This window comes from Onychomys torridus, chromosome 5 (assembly GCF_903995425.1).
Source record: "Onychomys torridus chromosome 5, mOncTor1.1, whole genome shotgun sequence".
NCBI classification, from domain to species: Eukaryota; Metazoa; Chordata; class Mammalia; order Rodentia; family Cricetidae; genus Onychomys; species Onychomys torridus.
Window position 1 is genome coordinate 10341729 of NC_050447.1, and position 18800 is coordinate 10360528.

Below are 18800 nucleotides of genomic sequence, written 5' to 3' on the forward strand. Positions count from 1 at the left end.
CATGTATGTGCTGTGTGATCATACAGCTTTTGAAAATTAGAGATGGTCTAGCCTAAGAAGAAAGCACATTAGCCCATGAAGGATTTTAAGAAGTTCTACATATAAAAAATATGTGTAGCTTTAATATTATTTTCCCCAAGTATGCTTGACCAGGTAAGTTAGTTTTTTTCCCTTTAACAGTTTCGTATAATGTTTTGGTAGATGATAGTCCTGAGAAATCTGAGTTACCAGATGCTGTATCTGTGGCCTTCATTTCCTTCTGGCTTGACGCTTAGCAACAGTCTCCTTATGTGACAAGTGACGTTTTGCTAACACTCCAGTCCACTGCATATGATTTATACTAGCAAATTAATGTTCACTTTGTTTGTGGGTTTGTTTCCAATGGTGCTAGGGATTGAAGGAGGCCCTATCGTGTGCTGGGCAAATGCTCTGCCTCTGATCTCCAGCCCTGTTTGTACTTTTTATATTGTAACAAAATCTCACCAAGTTGTACCAGCTAGACTGCACTTCAGGGTCCTCCTGCCTCAGCCTCCCAAGTATCTGAGATTAGAGCTTTTGCAGGTAGGCCTGCAGAGCTGATGTTCAGAAACAGAAAGTTTGCAGGATGAGAAATGAACAGAGTGACTGAGTCTCAGTGTGATGGGACAGCAAGGCCATGTCCTTGTCTGTAGAGCCAGTTTGTGCTGCCTCTCCAGTGTTCATACTTCCTGGAGGACCCTCACCCTAAGTCACCTGGAACACAGCAATGTCTTTTCTATTGTCATTTTCCTGAAAACGACAACCTTGACACTGCCCCAGGCGTGATTTCTTCTGTTTTGTTCTTCAAAGATAGGAGCCCCATGAAGAGACTGTCAAATTGTGTTTTAAGCGAAACTTACGCTTTAGGGGAAACAAATTTTCATTTATTTTTAAACTGTTTTTTAAATGTTTTTGCTAAGTTCCATAACAGAATGTGACATTTTTGAGCCTTTGTTTCCCTCAAGTTCTTTAGGCGGGTGAGGGTCATAGGTGAGCAGATAGAATCAGAGCTTGTAAAGGATCTGTGCTCACACAGGATGCCAGTGGGGCAGGTGGAAGAATCAAGAAGCAGTGTTGGGCTTCTCACTTGGGAGTCTAAGCTCTTGTGGACAGCTTAGGAAAGAGCCAAGACAGGACCTGCCCACGGGCTTGCAGGTTAGACGGAAACACCTACAGTCTTTTTTCTCTTCCTCTCTTCTTGATTCAAATGAGCACATCAATGGGTTTAAGCTGGAGGTTGTGTGTGCCATTTGTTATTTTTAGTTTTGTCTTGTCCCTGAAGCTGCTAAGAAGCATCTAAAACCATAGTCATTCACTAACTAATTCCCACCGCACATGGCTTCTTCATCTTTTCACCTTCTTGTTTCACTTCATATAACAAAACCTTTTTCCATTATTTTTACTGTTTTTCACTTTGGGAACTATTTTATGAATTTTTTTCACATGTGATTCATTAATTTATCAGACACTTAAGCTTTTGCCTTATCATTTTAGCAATACTATTCCTTTAAAAACAACCTAAAACAGAGAAAAAAATAGCTGTGACTTCTAGTAAGTTGCAGATCTGTGAGAGACTTAGGTGTTCAGCTGTCACACTAGACAGTGGAAGTCAGCTAGATTTTGTGTGAAATACCCCAAGTTTTTGAGTGAAAATCTGAAACTTCTTTGGAGAAATTTATTTCAATAAATTCAAACTAGTGAGCATGGTTTAGATGTAGTTGAATTGAGATAAAAATTAGTGCTGGGTTCTAAATCTCCAATGTTATTATCAATTTCTGAGAAATCTGTTTAGCTCAGAACATCCAGAATACTGAGGCCAGGGACTGGCTCAGTAGTAGAGTTGCTTACTCAGCTTGTATGAGGCCCTGGGTTTGATACCCAGCTCTGTCAAGAAGGAGAATATAGGGAGAACTTACCTCATCAGAATGTGAGGTTTCTGGTTGCTGTTCTTGTTAGTTAAAAATCTCTTTATCCTGCTGGGCAGTGGTGGTATATGCCTTTAATCCTAGCACTTGGGAGGCAGAGCCAGGCAGATCTCTGTGAGTTCAAGGCCAGCCTGGCACCAAAACAACACAGATAAACCCTGTCTCGAAATCAAAAGCAAAAATAAACAAACAAAAAAATCTTTTTTAATCCTTACCTTAATACTTTGGCTGGGACAATTACATCCATGAGTTGGTTGGTTTTTCTCCAGTTGGTTGTAATTATTTTAAAATACTTTCATGTTTTAACAACATGACTTGAAGCATTGGGTGAGCATTTCTGCTCACTTCCTGTAAGTTGTGGGTATTCTTTATATGAATGAGATTGGTAGTAATATGAAATAATTCTGCTTAAAGGAATTGAGAGTGATTCATTATACTTTAAAGAGCAACAAGTAACTTGTATTTATCAGCAGTGTGGTTCTTTTTCCTCCATTTAGATATGAAGTCAATTTCCAAGATGGTATTGACTGTGGAGGTGCATACATTAAACTGCTAGCAGACACTGATGATTTGATTCTGGTATGACGTTTTAATATCTAAGAACGCCTTATTAAAGTCAATAAGTATTTTAAGGAGTGGGTGACAACAACTGAAAAGTTCATTTTCAATTGAAAAAAGTAACTATGTCTTTTTCCAACATGAGTCTACGTGGTCTTTACAGGTTGCCTTCAAGATTCATAACACAGCTGCATTAATTACTTGGTGAGGACACCAGTTCTGTGCTCATTAGTAACAAATAACTGTGCCCCATCTACGGATAGAAATGACGACAGCTTAGAGGAGCCGATGAGATGTCAGACTGGAGCTCTTCACTGGCTTGTTCAGAGAAGCACAAAGCAGAAGCGGCCCAAAGCCCACATTAAAAACTGGGCTGTTTCAAGTGTTGGCAAAACAGGAAAAAAAACCATAGTGGCTGTCCAGTTCTGACAGGTTGGGGGCATGTCCTACAGCTTTCTGCAAAAGACAAGGCCACTGTGGGAGCTCTGTCAGGGGTCTGGCTAGAACAGAAGTAAGGAGACACCGGGTATTGTTGAGATGGCTTTGCTGTGGGCAAGCTGCAAAGAGCACATCATGGGTTGTTTTCTGAACTGCTAGCTTTAGGATCAGGCAAAAGAGGCATTTGTAGGACGGAGATAGTGAAGCTCTTGTTTTAGGTCTTGTAGGTCATGGTCTCAGTGGAAGGGTGTCTTGAATCCCTCTACTGCTTTATTGGACTCAACGAACCCTCAGAGAGCCCTTCTAAGGTAGGAACTGTCATCTCCACATTTGAGATGGGATGACATGGGGATTTAGAGGGCTCAGAAACTCAATCAGCCACACACGCTAGGTCACGTGGCAGTGGCAGCATTGCAGCTGCAGTATCTGAGTACAGACGTGCCAGAAGAGTAGGCCCCACAAGGAATGAACAGTCCCTCTCTGTGTCTGGGAATGTTTTACTAAGGTTATTTGCTGGTATCTTCCTGAATAATGGCAATGAATAATCAATCACTTTAGTCTAAGGTCATAAATGTGCTTAATTCCCTATGAACTGTTAATGCATATTCGCATAAAGTGTTGGAGCTTTTTTTCTGATGCTAAGGCACCAGCTCTTCCCTGCACCTCAGGAGGGAAGTAGTGTGTGCTTGTCTAAAGTAACGAGTTACTTTGAAGCAGAAGTTTTCACTTTGCTGTATCCTTTATTGTCATTTGTATTAATTCTTCAATAAGTTGGCTTTTAATATAGTTTGTAAACTCCACCCGCTGGACAGAATAGAGTCACTGACTTCACTATGACTCTGGGCTAATCTGGACCATCATCTCTCTTTGAAGGAAAACTTTTATGATAAAACATCTTATACCATCATGTTTGGACCAGATAAATGTGGAGAAGATTATAAACTTCATCTTATCTTCAGACACAAACATCCCAAAACTGGAGCTTTTGAAGAAAAGCATGCCAAACCTCCAGATGTTGATCTGAAAGAGTTCTTCACAGACAGGAAGACTCACCTCTATACCCTTGGTACACCTTTCTTTCATTCATTCATTCAAAAGTACTTGCTGACCACAGAGCTGCTGACGGCTTGTCCTTTTGGGAGAAAACAAAGGTCTCTACCTTTAAGAAGTTTATCTTTAAGGGAGACAGTTGTGTCAAATAATAAAATAGGGGAGAAAAGAAAGCCCCCAGCAGGGGTGAAAGGAGTTCAGAAGAGATACCTGAGTGGAAGTCATGTAGTATGCAACTCTGCTGACATTGTTTTGCTAAGTGGGGTTTACATAGGAGAATGTATGTTTGTAGGAAAATCCATTTTTAGGGGTGATATGTACTGGGTCAGGAACTCTCAAGTGGTTCTAAAATAATTTGAGTTCTTTGTAATAACATATTTGCAGCCTTTTAAGTTTGAGGGTCTTGTTTTAATATGAGCAAGATTGGGTTATATTCTGTAACTATAAAAGAGGGGCACTTTGTGGCCATGAGTCCCTACCAGGATGAGCTTAGATGTTGAGCAGTTTTACCTGTGGAAATAATGGAAATTTTTATTATTTAAAAATGAGTTTAAAACAAATTTTGTCTTTATTTTAGAAAATACTGTAGCTAGTGATTTCAGCAAGTTTTGATTCAATACACTGTTTTTTCCTGGGTAGGAGAAAAATTATATTCATAAAGTTCAGGCCATTTTAGTATTTAGAAGTATCTTTGCAATATCTGCCTCGATAATAACTATAAAGTATTAAAATTGTTCTTCAGTGATGAATCCGGATGATACATTTGAAATATTCATTGATCAGAAAATTGTGAACCAAGGGAGCTTGCTAGAGGATGTGGTCCCACCTATCAACCCACCCAGAGAAATTGATGATCCCAGTGATAAGAAGCCAGATGAGTGGGATGACAGAGCCAAAGTCCCCGACCCCACCGCAGTCAAGCCCGAGGACTGGTAAGGGAGAGCTCAGCTGCTGCGTGTTGTCCAGCCTGAACTGGCCTAGGACGGGTGAAGCATCCTCCTATTAGTCTTAACAATAAAAACCTAGAGTCAGGTACAGAAGGTGAAAGCTGAAAGATCAGAGAGGCAGAGCATCAGCCACTAGAGACTTCTTAGAAATCTCAGACCAAATCAGGAGGAGATCTTGTTTCCACCTGCTTATATTCCTGTCTCCACCTCCCTAGTGCCGGGATTAAGTGTGTGCCATCACTGCCTGGCCTCTATGGTTAATTAGTGACTAACTCTGTCCTCTGATCTCCAGGCACACTTTATTTGTCAGAACACAAACAAAATATCACAACAAATGGGTTGGTGACATAGTCAATGAAACTCTTTTAACAGCAATACTGTTTGCTTTGATAATTTTGTATGAAATAATTTTCAGAAATGGATGTTGCATTTCCCTATCTTTTTAACTTAAAACTTACTTTAATATTTTTACTTTGTTGCCTTTTTTTATCATGTGTTCATTTTTTTATGATATGAGTTCTATGGGAAGATCCGTGAGTTTGAAAACGTCAAGCCTTTCATTTTAATTCCTGGCTTGTTCTTCTTCCTAACTGTGTGGTATTCTCTATAGTTGACTATAGAGAATTGGGTTTTTGTTTGGTTGGTTGTTTGGTTGGTTTTGGGTTTTGGTTGGTTGGTTGGTTTTGGTTGGTGGGTTGTTTGGTTTTGGTTGGTTGGTTGGTTTGGGTTTGGGTTGGTTGGTTGGTTGGTTGGCTGGTTTTGGTCTTGGTTGGTTGATTGGTTGGTTGGTTTTGGTTGGTTGGTTGGTTGGTTGGTTGGTTGGTTGCTTTTGGTTTGGGTTGGTTGGTTGGGTTTTGTTTGTTTGATTGTTTGACTTGGCTTAAAAAGCACTGTGGGACTCATCACATCATCCTGCCTAAGCACTGTTTCCCTTTACTAGCCCTGTATTTGTGTTGTTTCTATTTGCGGACTGAAGGTTTTCCTTAACTGAAATGCATTCAGTTGATGAGTCCCCATAGCTTGAGGTTGGATGGTGAGGGATGCCAGCGTCTCTCTTTCTACTGAGCTAGTCTTTGTCCTTGAGATATGGTTTGTGATTTTTGCATGAAGACTGTGTTCTTTTATTCCTAAGAACCACAGTTTTTTTCCTTCTGGGTACATAACTCTTAATTAAGGTTTACTAAATAGATTATATTTCTTTTTGTATTTAACCACTGTGTTAGGTTGTGCTGTGTAGCAAATATCCCCAAACATACCAGGCAAACACATGCTGATTACTACATCGGTGGGTTGAGGCAGAGATGTGGAGGAGGCCTGGCTGAGGGTGTCTGTCTCTGGCTGTGAAATGCTGCCACTTCCTAACCAGCTCAAGTGGCCCATTCCCAGGAGGTGTCCATCCTTCCTACCTAGCCCCCGCTTTAGGTGTGTTCATGGAAGCTTAGCTCACACTTCAGAAGCAGTGATCTAAGACAGGGAGACAGCACCCCTGAAATTGCTGCCATATTTTATAACTGGGTCTAGAAATAGCATGCTGCCACCTGCTATCCCAGTTGGAAGGAGACTTCACAAATGTGTGAATACAAATCCCTCAAGTTAAAAAGAAAACTTGTTCTTTGATTCCTATGAGACTATAACATGATTTTGATGAAATGACTGTCCTCTCTCTTTTCTTAATACAGTGAATTATAGTGACTGATTGTCTAATGTTGACTAACAGCTCATTTGCTCAGCACTATTATTATCTTTTTTATGTCTTTTGTTAGGCATTTTTTCAGATTCATTGAAGTATAAATTTTGTGATGCCAAATTCATTTGCGTGGTTCTATGGGTTCTGATGGATACATGGATGTCTATGGCATTTTCATCTTCCCAGGAGGACCTCACGTTCTGCACCCTGATGAGGTTTCCTTCCCTGTAGCTTGGCAAAGCACTGTGTAAAATAGACTCTTATAGGATCTCCACCTGTGCCCTGAGCCTGCCCTGTGCTGGCTCCTGCGTCTGCAGCAGCTGCCCTGTGCTGGAAATATGTCGTCATCGGTCCATTCGTTCACAAATTGATGGAAAATTGCAGGATTTTCCAGTTTAGTGTAATTACAAGTAAATGTGCGGTCGACATTTACAGACAGAATTTCGGACAGACATAAATTTCCCCTGTCAAGGGTAAATGCCTAAGAATGGATTTGCTGGACCATTCAGGAAGAGTGTGTGTGTGTGTGTGTGTGTGTGTGTGTGTGTGTGTGTGTGTGTGTGTAAATTGGTGAGAAGCTGCCAACCTTTCCCAAGGCCTTGCTATTTTGCACCCCTCCAGCCTCACACAACGGTTTCAGCTGCTTTACATTTACAGCATTCTATTTGGTTTTCTTTTCTCTTCTTTTTGGCCATTCTAAAAGGTTTGCAGTGGGATCCTACTGTTTGAACTCACATGTCCCTGATCTCACTCAGCATGTGGCTTTTACTACCATGTATATCACTTCTTTGCTGAAATGCCATTTTAAGTTTGTCAAATGTTCTTAGAAATTTCTTCTTATTACTTTATTTTGTGTGCTTGTGCATATGTGGTGCCTGCCCCACACTGCCTGTGTGAAAGTCAGGACAGCCCAAGGTACCCCGTTCTCTCCTTCCATCACGCAGATCTTAAGAGTTGAATTCAGGTCAGCTGTTTGGCAGCAAGCGCAGTTCCCCACTGAGGCATCAGGCTAGCCCTAAAGTGGCTTTCTCACAGGCGACCTGTACTTGGTTCTTTCATCCTGCTTTCAGTGAGTTCTCCCAGCTGCTTTATGGCTGAAAATGGATTTGTATCACGTAGTTTTTGAAGGGTGTTTTCACTGACAACTAAGCACCGCTGGGCGCTGTCTCTGAGAATGCATCCAGTTTTGTTTTGTTTTGTTTTGCTTTGCGGCCTGCAGTTCGTAATGGCAGGTGGATGATCCCTGCCTAGTGTGCCACTGTTTTCAATTTTAAGGTATTTCCCCACAGTACCAGTTTTCAGCTGTGTGATTTTGTTGTGTTCTGATGTGGATTTCTTTGTCTGCATGATTGTATTTTTCCATTTCAGTTCTTTGCATGTCTTAGAATGTGGACATGCCATTTGTGTGGCGTGCCGATTGGCTGCTACATCATTGAGCATCCTTGTAGCTCCATATGTGTATGTTCCATTGCTTCTTGTTGTCTCGTGGTTTTTTTCCTGTGTCTTTGTGTGAAAAGTCATTCCCATTTCTTCCAGTCACTTGTTTGTAAACATTGGAGTGACCACCTGTCCAGAACACGGGATGTTGTTCTCAAGAAAGCCCAACAGGTCAACTCCTGCTGATTCAGAGAGATACTGACTGTAGTGGGATGCCTTTCCTCTCAGGCAAACTGCTTTACAGAGAGGGTAGGAGCAGCAGGCTGCTTTAATAGAGTCATGTGATGTGTTCTACTGCCAGACACAGCAGTGCACCTCCATGCGAACCCACTGCACTTCAGATTTCTGCCCAGAAAGAGGATGTTATTCTCAAACTCAAGCTTCATGTTTGGTGAAATGTGTGAGACTTGTGTTAGGAGGCACTGAAAGAAGGCCTGTCGAATGCCAGGATCTGGTTGCTGTGTGCACTCAGAGCCTGACTCTGAGGACTGGTCGGCCAAGTCTGTGCATCAGCAGAATTGGGTTTAGTCAGTTTCGCAGCTTGAGGTTAGTGTGGGAAGCCACAAGGGAGCTGATGACGTCAAGATGTCCCCTTTTCCACAGAGGTGGCATCTCAGTCATTCTCCTACTCACCATGCTCATGCTCCTCAGGGTTTTCTTCCAAAGTCCATGCTTCTTTTTAAATTAAAATACTAAAATTAAATATGGAGAGTTTATGATTTTTTAAAATGGCGTGGGAGGAATCTTTTTAAGTCTGACATAATTTAGAAAAATCATAAAATGTTAATAAATTCAGCTGCTTGAAAATATATGGTTTATAAATGGCAAAAGGAACAGCAGCAGACACGTGTTAAAGGCCAGGCATCATGTTAGAAACCTGTGGCCCAGTCCGGGGCATCAGGCTGTCACAGTCTTGGCTACACAGAAAGTTCCAGGCTAGCAGGGTGACATGAGACCCTGCCTAAATAAATAATAACCATATATTTAAAAAGCCATGCGGACTGGTGAGATGGCTTATCGGGCAAAGGTGCCTGCCACTGGACCTGACTGATGGCCAGAATTCCACTCTGGAGCCCACATGAAAGAGAGAACCAATTCTGCAGGTTAGCCTTTGACCTCCTGTGTGCTGTGGCATAAGTGCAAATGCACACACACACACACACACACACACACACACACACACACACACACAGAGAGAGAGAGAGACAGAGAGACAGAGAGAGACAGAGAGAGAGAGAGAGAGACAGAGAGAGACAGAGACAGAGACAGAGACAGAGAGAAGAGGGAGAAATAATAAATGTGAATTCTTTTTAAACCTGAGAAAGTAGAAAGTGGAAAGATTATATTTTTATAGTATACAGGTATACAGCCAGCAAAGGGCTAATTTCCTAATGTAAAAGAAGCAAGCTACCTAAAGAAATAAGAATGGGCTGGCCTGCCTGCATTTCTCCCAGCGGCTCCTGACCGACTTGAGCTCCTGACCGACTTGAGCTGCTGCCCGGCTTGCCCACTGAGCTCTGCTTCCAGCCTTCCAAGCTCTTTGCAGACTGAGTCTCCAGACTTTCCCAAGCTCTTCCCACATATAAACAACTTCCAAACGCCTCTGAACCACACGGTCAGGGTTAGTCATGGAAATGACTGCATTCCTGCATGCCAGTTTCTGTGTCAGATTTCCTTCACTGTGACAGAAAACACCCAGAAGTCAACACATAAGAAGAAAGAGTTGGGCTCAGTTTTAGCATTTCATGCATAGGTGCCTGGCTCCATTGCTCCTGGGTGCATTGTCAGGACACCTTGCAAAGGGGCATGTTAGAAACAAAGCTTCCCACATTATAGCAGAGAGGAATCACTTTATAACAAAATCCATTAAGTTTGAAGTCCATTAAGCTAGGAATCTGAAAACAGGTTGATTCTTTCATGAAACCAACACCCTCATGATCCAGTCACCTCCTCAAGACCTCACTCTGAACTTGGCTGCACTAGAAACCAAACTTCAACACACAAAACCCAAACCATATCAGTAGACATCTAGTATATAATCTTTGCTGACTGCGTTTAAATGATAAAAGCAAGATTCAGCATTCTATGTATGCAATGCTATCATTTATATTTTTAAAAAAAAAGTGTGCATGAAACATAAGACCACATATGACAAGCAAATGAAGTGTGTGTGTGTGTGTGTGTGTGTGTGTGTGTGTGTGTGTGTGTGTGTTGGGGGTGTATGGTGTCCTTAATAGGCACACAAACCAAATGATAGGACAGGACATACTGCTGCAGAACCCTCTGGACATTTTGACCTGTGTATTTAAGAGCTTTATTTATAATGTATTTACAGGGATGAAAACGAACCTGCCCAAATAGAAGACTCAAGCGCTGTTAAACCTGATGGCTGGCTTGACGATGAACCAAAGCTGATCCCCAACCCTAGTGCCAAGAAGCCTGACGATTGGTGAGCATTCTTCAGTTCAGGGAAGGTGCCAAGTCCATCCTGATCATCTACTGATTGTCATCACTGGAGGCTAATAGATTACCTCTGCTCTAATAACTTCAGGAGTGATGACATGGATGGAGAATGGGAGGCACCACGTATGCCCAATCCAGCCTGTCAAATTGGATGTGGCGAGTGGAAACCTCCCATGATAGATAACCCAAAATACAAAGGAGTCTGGAAACCGCCAATGATCAATAATCCTAGCTACCAGGTAATGACCACCGTCCCAGTTCTGTAATCAGGTAATCCTCACCAATGTTCTGTTGGCTTTCAGAAGTTTGGTTGAAGCTTATGAAGTCAAAGAAAGTCAACTAATTTAGGTTAGGTAAAGAGGAAGGATCTAGTGGGGACACATGGATCTTCCCAGGATGGGGAAACAGATTTTACAGATGGACTGGGGGGTGGGGGCAGGAGTGGAGTGGTCAGGAGGGAGGAGGTAGTTTAAAGGGAGAGAGTGCTGGAATTGGGAGACATTTGGGGTGATGTGGAAACCTAGTGCAGTGGAAAATTCCTGGAATTAATGAAGGTGATCCTAATAAGGACCCCTAGTAATGGGGATATGGAGTCTTAAATGGTCATCTCTTATTACCAGTGAGGCTTCCAGTGACAGGACTGAGTAGTAGTCAATTGAATTGTTGGCCAAGGGGACCGTGGAAATCCTTAAACAACCCTAACTGTTGCTAAGACAAATGGTTGCTCTCCAAAAACTGATAAGGGGGGCATATTGCTAAAGACAACACCCACATAACTCATTGACCATGGAGAAGTCATCTTTTTGGTGCTGGTGGGGAGATGTACTTTGCGTGCTACTAAAAGAGAAACAAAGGTACCAACCCAGCCACAAAACCTTTGACCTATAACCTGTCTTTCTGCAAAATATGCCAGGGCAGTGATGGCACAGAACTTGTGGGAGTAGACACCAATGTCTGATTTGACCTAAGGCCCACTCCATGAGAAGGAACCCATACCCAACACTGCTTGGGTAACCAAGAACCAGATAGCCCAGAGGCCTAGCATACAACCAAACACTTAAAAATAAAGTATCAATTTAAAAAAGAGAGAGAGAGAGAGAGAGAGAGAGAGAGAGAGAGAGAGAGAGAGAAAGTGTAGCAGCCAGGTAGTGGTGCATGCCTTTAATCCCAGCACTTGAGAGGCAGAGAAAGGTGGCTCTCTGTGAGTTCGAGCCTGGTCTACAGAGTGAGTTCCAGGACAGCCAAGCAGCCAGGCTATGTAGAGACACCTTGTCTCATTTTATATATTTCCTCTCAATAGTTGATGGTCACTGTGGAATAAAATTCCATTTTCAGAAGTAAATAAATGAGTTCTCATGGAGAGAACTCATGTTGTCCATTTCAAGAATTAGTGTCTGTACTTGTGAACTCCTTATTTATCTAACAGTGTCAAAATTCAGAATTGTTAAACTGTCAGGATTCTTGGGGGATCTGGCTTTGCTTCCATTGTTCATTTCCCCCGGTTTGTCTTTGTAGCGACTCGTTGGTGTCTCCCACACTGTACAAATGTGGTTATATGTTCTAACTCTTTTACTGTAGTCTCTCTTCATAACACTTATCACAAAGGTGCGTGCGTGTGTGCGTGCGAGCGAGTCTGTGTGTGTGTGTGTGTGTGTGTGTGTGGTTGCCCTTCATCTTTTTGTTTTTGAGACAGCGACTATCATTGAACCTGGAGCTTTCTGATTCAAACAGACCCGGCTACCAGCAAACCCCAGGGCTGCCCTGTGCTGTCTCCTCAGGTCTGGGATTACAGGCCTCTCCTACAGTACCTGCTTCCTAAATGGTGCTGGAGACTGACCTCGGGCCCTCCTACCTCACACAGGGGTGAACACTTTACCAACTAAGCCGTCCCCCGTCCCTTAGAGAACACTTCTTCTGTTCCTTTTTGTTTGTTTAATGGCGTCACTTTACTTAACATTGTTTTCACATGTCATTCCTTCCAGGGAATCTGGAGTCCTCAGAAGATCCCTAACCCCGATTATTTTGAGGATGACCACCCATTCCTTCTGACTTCTTTCAGTGCTCTGGGCTTAGAGCTTTGGTCCATGACTCCCAACATCTACTTTGATAATTTTATCATCTGTTCAGAAAAGGAGGTGGCAGATCGCTGGGCTGCAGATGGCTGGGAACTGAAGATAATGGTGGCAAATGCTAACGAGGTACAGCAGTGACTCGGGACGCGCACAGATGCAGTGGCCACTGAAGGCCAAGGAGATGGACTTGCACTCATTCTACAGACTGTCCAGATTGAACTCAGCATGCACCTGAGTCCAAGTCCTCATTTCACTTGTTAAATTATGAAAGCTCTAATGAGATTCAAAGCCTACTTGTGGCTTACAGCAATAAGAAATACTTCTTTGCCGGGGTGGTGGTGGCACATGCCTTTAATCCCAGCACTCGGGAGGCAGAGGCAGGTGGATCTCTGTGAGTTCGAGGCCAGCCTGGTCTACAGAGTGAGTTCCAGGAAAGGCGCAAAGCTACACAGAGAAACCCTGTCTCGAAAAACAAAACAAAACAAGAAATACTTCTTTGTGTTTTGATGTTGGCAGTGCAAGCCTAAGTTTTAACATTAAACTATACACATTTCAAGTATTTTCAATTAGAGAAATACCAAGAACTCTAAATTCCACGCCATTGTTCATCTCTAGTGCGGTGTTGTGCATGGCAGGCTAGCTGGCCTGTGAGCCTCCAGAAACTGTCTCCACCTCCCACTGCACCATGGGGGCTCTGGTTATTGATGCGGGCCACTGCATCCAGCATTTTCTGCAGGTGCTGGGAATGGAGCTGCATGTTAGACACCTTTATCTGCTGAACCATTCACCCACCCCATTTGGTTCCTTTAGACACATGATTATCACAAGTAAAATATATTGTGACCTCAGACTTTATGTTAGTAAAATAAAACTCATGCACAAGGGCTGCTTGTGGAATTGTTCATATGAAAAGAAAAAGGAAAAACAATAATCCCTGGGTGATTTTACTAGTAAGTTCTTTAAATAACAGAACATATTATCAAAGGGGTCTTTTTCTTCTTTTTCATTTTTGGTGTAGATGTGTAGTATAGTGGTGTGTGTGTGTGTGTGTGTGTGTGTGTGTGTGTGTGTGTGTGTGATTAAAATGTACATAGTCTGTATTTCTCAGTGGAAGTTTGTAAAGGTTCTGTGCTGGTTTCTCCCACAGCCTGGTGTGCTCAAACAGCTAACCACAGCAGCAGAGGAGCGTCCATGGCTCTGGCTCATGTACCTTGTGATGGCTGGGTTGCCCATAGCATTAGTTACTTCATTTTGTTGGCCAAGAAAAGTAAAGGTAAAGAAAACATACTTTTTCCAACTTGGTTTTTCAGACTTGCTTGTGTTCCAGAGTTGTAAGAATCAGGCAGTGTAATGAAGCCAATGTAGATGCAATAAATTCATTTTCCTGTAAGACTTAATGAAAGTTTATTATGTACCTTGTCAGTTAGTGAAAAAAAAAGGTAGATAAACGTTATGATGAAGAGGACACACATTGTCCACTAATTTCAGTAATTAGTGTCTGTGCACTAAAAAAAAATAAATAAATTTAAAATAGCGCTTTGCTTTTAGTAAAAACATTTTGTTAAACCACCACAGAAAAAATATGAAGACATGGGTCCTAAGACAACTGACGTATGTAAACCGCAGACCAAGGCAGCTCTGGAACAAGGGGTAGAGGAAGAGAAGGCCCCGGAGAAGCCAGAAGATTTGGAAGAGGAAAAGAAGCCCAGCGACGGTGACATCGTCCTCGTTGAAAAGGGTGAGGTTGTGCTGTGACCTGTGACAGATACTGTCCTGCTGGCGCTGACAGATGACTGCCAGCCCTGCACATCTGAACCACCAAGAGCAGGTGGCTGGCAGTGTGGACCAGCAGTCCTCTGAGAGAGGGACGGCCCTTGAGCAGCCCTGTCTCCACTGCTTGTCCCCAGCCCCAGCCTGCTGTGCTTCTGAGACTCCTTGACTCTGAGAGTAGAGATGAGCTACTGTTTACACACAATTGCTGTGTGACCAGACGTACCCTCACCCCAGCTGGGGCACCTACAGTACCACAAGGTTCCCCCAAGTCTAGCTAGTGCATTACTGGGGTTCTTAACAGGCACATGGGTGACTCAAAGGCAGTGTACATGTGTGTGCATGTGTATGTCATGGACCACACATGGAAGTCAGAGGACAACTTGCAGGACTAAGTTCTTTAAAAAGAGTGTGTGTGTGTGTGTGTGTGTGTGTGTGTGTGTGTGTGTGAGTGAGAGAGAGAGAGAGAGACAGAGACAGAGACAGAGACAGAGACAGAGACAGAGACGGGTGTTTGTGAATTCTTTAGGCTGTAAGTTCTCAGAGTCTTTGTAACCTTATTTTAGAAGGCAGTTTCGAATTTCCCCACTGTCCACACTATGCATGTGGACATGCGTGTGGAAGGCAGAGGTGACATGTACCACCTTCTATTTCCTCAAACCTAATTTTTGGTAAAGTGAGTTTTTACTTTATACACTCTCAAGACATGCTCTCTTTTTTGTGTGAGGTGTCCTCCTCCTCTCTGTCCGCCCCTCCCCCCTCTCCACTTCCTGTCTTCTCATAATGACAGTGGCAAAGTTGGAGATTTGGCTAAAGACAATCCCCAGGAGAATCAGTGGATGAAAAGGCGGATGGCAAGGCCTGCAGGGTACAAGATAATTCAGACAGCAAGCTGGGGACGCTGGGGTCACCTCAGTGAAGACGTGTCACTGAGACATGCCTACTAGACAGCTGAGAATTATTTGGGCTTTGTATATTATATAATAGTAATTTTAGAAACTTGTCCTTTGCTTCAAAAAGATGATTCATTTATAAGTATTTACAATTAGCTAGGTTTATTCTTTTCAGTTTGAAGGGTAGAAGCTGCTTTTTAATTGTAGAATTAAATTAATTTCCTTTAATTGTTCTTAAAACTTTTCAGTAGCAAAATCCTAACTCATGGGGTCTCTGGCTTTATTGAAATCTGTATTCTAGTGGAGGAAGTTGGTGAGCCGGAAGAGAAGAGTGAAGGACGAGAAACCATAGAAGGGCAGGAGGAAATGAGCAAACTGAGTAAATCTGGATCAGAGGACGAGGTAAGCCTCGTGACAGGAACAAGCTTCCACCATGCTCCCCATTTCCTTGACTAACTAAATGCCTCCTGACATTTGAAAACAAACTGATAGAGAAGGCAGAAAACGGCTGTGACATGTTGTCATCTTGACATGTGGTGGAGGAGCACTCCACCTGAGCCGCACACGATGGAAAACCAGCACTGGTAAAAAGGACCCTAACTCTCTAGGTAAAGATGGACGGACGAGGTCACGAGCGCTTAAAAGGCAGCCCTCCTGCTGAAAAACCTGTTGTCCCAGTCCACCCTCCAGTCTTTCCGTTTCTTGTGTGCCTTTGTCAGTAAGCTAAACTATGTTTGAGTCACATGATTTGGTGGGATGACTCAGTGTGCTGCTGCAGAACTGTGAAGTGACTCCAGCTGCATACTGCCATGCATGCTTCTTGTTCTTAAAGTTTGATGTTAGCCACAAACACATTCTGAAAAGTAAAGAAAGGAAGCTGTGAAGACACTGCGCTTTTTTCCTCTCCTAACTTTTCTGGAAGCTTTTATTCCAGAAGTTCTGATCTCTGTAAAGCTAGCTCAGGGTTCATTACTCACAGAAGCAGTGTGTGAGCAGTTTAATCCCTCAGCGGGAATCACACAACTATTTCCTATGCGATTGAGACCGTGTTCTGAGTCATAAATAAAACACTGCAGGAGCAGGCAGAAGTGGCCTTTGCCACATGCTTATTTGATAAGAAGGGTTATTTTGAAAATGTCATCAGGCCAGCTGTAAATAAATAAGACATCAAGGCAGCTTCATGAAGTACAGGAGCCTGTGTAACACAGCATTGGATGGCTAGAGCACACATTTGAAAGAATGAGAAATAAGCGTACTACTGCCGACTAGTTAAGGACATGTGAAAGGAAACCTTTCCTCGTTCACTGTTTTCCAGATGAAAGAAGCTGACGAAAGCACAGGGTCTGGAGACGCACCAGTGAAGTCATTACGCAAGCGGAGGGTACGGAAGGACTGACGTGTGTCAAGTACTCCAAACCCCTGAGATAGAGAGCTGGCATTCTAAAGTTAATGTGCCCAAAAGACAGTGAATCCATCTGCACAAACTCTTTCTAAATATCTAGCAATGTTACTTTTTCAGATACTTCTTTCTTTCTTTTTTGGGGGGGAAAGTAACTTTGAAGTTAACTGGTCTTTGAATTTAGAATAAAGGAAAAGTGGCACATTCCATGAGATCCAAGAGATTAATATCCTTAGAAGTTACAGCTTTAATAGTTGGAGGATAGGTTTGGTATTGTAGAGCAAAATCACGTGTAGCCATCACACCTGCTATTGGAAATGTCAACTATTGGACTTTCCGTTTAAATAGCTATGGAGGAAGATACAGGTTAGTTTTATAAAATTCAAGTATGTTCTGTTGTACAGACTGAAGGTAACCAAGCTCCTGGATGATCGTTTGATGCTGTTGGATGTGACCACATTCACCTTGCCTGTATCACACTGTAGTTAGGGTCAGTTCACACAGAGATTCCTTGACAAGGTGCTGTGTTTGTAAGTAAACTGCAAAAACTGTGGGTTTGGTGCCCCGGGTTTTGGCACCAAATGTAAGTAAACAAACTGCAAAAACTCTGGGTTTGGTGTCCTGGGTTTCAGCACTAAAATGTTAGTAAATTGATGGCTGAAACTCCAAGGAGACAGTTCAGCCCTAGAGGGCGAGGTATCCCGGACACCTCGAGCTACTCAGAACAAGAGCTCTGCCAGGGGGGTCCCCCCCTCTCAGAAAGAGCTCTGCCTGAAGGTGTCTGGACCTGGAGCTGTTCAGCACAGCTGTGATGGCTGGGTCTGCAAAGAAACAGCCCAACCTTGGAAAAGAAGGTTTTCTGACTTCTCGGGAGAGTCAGGCCTGGAATTGCTTCAGCAAGGAAGGGTATCCTAACTCTTCTGGAAAGTCAGGATATACCTGGTGTGATGGGGAATGGTCTCCCCGCAGGACACAGCAATCCTGCTCCTCTCCTGGAGAGCCACAATCTCTGGCTCATGTTACCAGCTCTTTCTCGCTTTGTCCACTACGGGACATCCCAGCAAGGTTCTTCTGCTCAGCTCCCCCTGCTCAGTCCACTATGGGACGCCCCAGCAAGGTTCTTCTGCTCAGCTCCCCTTGCTCAGTCCACTATGGACCGTCCCAGCAAGGTTCTTCTGCTCAGCTCCCCCTTGCTCAGTCCACTATGGGGACTGCCCCAGCAAGGTTCTTCTGCTCAGCTCCCCCTTGCTCAGTCCACTATGGGAATGCCCCAGTAAGGTTCTTCTGCTCCAGCTTCCCCCCTGCTCAGTCCCACTATGGGGACGTCCCAGCAAGGTTCTTTCTGCTGCAGCTCCCCCTTGCCCTCAGTCCACCATGGGATGTCCCATGCAAGGCCTCTTCTGCTCAGCTCCCCCTGCTCAGTCCACTATGGGACGTCCCAGCAAGGTTCTTCTGCTCAGCTCCCCCTGCTCAGTCCACTATGGGACTGTCCCAGCAAGGTTCTTCTGCTCAGCTCCCCTGCTCAGTCCACTATAGGACATCCCAGCAAGGTTCTTCTGCTCAGCTCCCCCTTGCTCAGTCCACTATGGGACGTCCCAGCAAGGTTCTTCTGCTCAGCTCCCCCTGCTCAGTCCACTATGGGACGTCCCAGCAAGGTTCTTCTGCTCAGCTCCCCCTGCTCAGTCCACTATGGGACGTCCCAGCAAGGTTCTTCTGCTCAGCTCCCCCTGCTCAGTCCACTATGGGACGTCCCAGCAAGGTTCTTCTGCTCAGCTCCCCCTTGCTCAGTCCACTATGGGACATCCCAGCAAGGTTCTTCTGCTCAGCTCCCCCTTGCTCAGTCCACTATGGACATCCCAGCAAGGTTCTTCTGCTCACCAGTCAATGAAGGTCTTCACCCAATACTCTTTTGAGAAAGAGGTTTATTTGGGAAGGAGGAGTCCAGGAGAGTAGCTGCCTCTACCAGAGTGGAGAGAACAGCTCACAACTGACCCAGCAGGGCGGTTTATATAGGATGTCTAGGGGCGGAGTCAACTGTGATTGGTTAGTTTATTTTCTGCCCAGGGATTGGCCAGTTTTGTGAGCAAGGGGCAGAGATGGCCCTGATTTCAGTGCCAAACTGTGTTTCTTTCACTGGCCTTTC

General features: G+C 43.7%; 1 protein-coding gene across 1 annotated transcript in view; it reads left to right on the forward strand.

The window, feature by feature from the left end:
- The window catches only part of Clgn (calmegin), a 32707-nt gene extending 15843 nt beyond the window's left edge, over positions 1-16864 (forward strand). Inside the window, exons 6-15 of the mRNA XM_036187952.1 lie at positions 2441-2522; positions 3813-4005; positions 4732-4921; positions 10396-10509; positions 10612-10762; positions 12506-12721; positions 13743-13868; positions 14171-14333; positions 15560-15660; positions 16574-16864. Coding sequence (XP_036043845.1) covers positions 2441-2522; positions 3813-4005; positions 4732-4921; positions 10396-10509; positions 10612-10762; positions 12506-12721; positions 13743-13868; positions 14171-14333; positions 15560-15660; positions 16574-16654 — 1417 coding nt within the window. The 3' untranslated portion in view covers positions 16655-16864. The remainder of the gene's footprint in view (positions 1-2440; positions 2523-3812; positions 4006-4731; positions 4922-10395; positions 10510-10611; positions 10763-12505; positions 12722-13742; positions 13869-14170; positions 14334-15559; positions 15661-16573) is intronic.
- The last annotated feature ends 1936 nt before the right edge of the window (positions 16865-18800 follow it).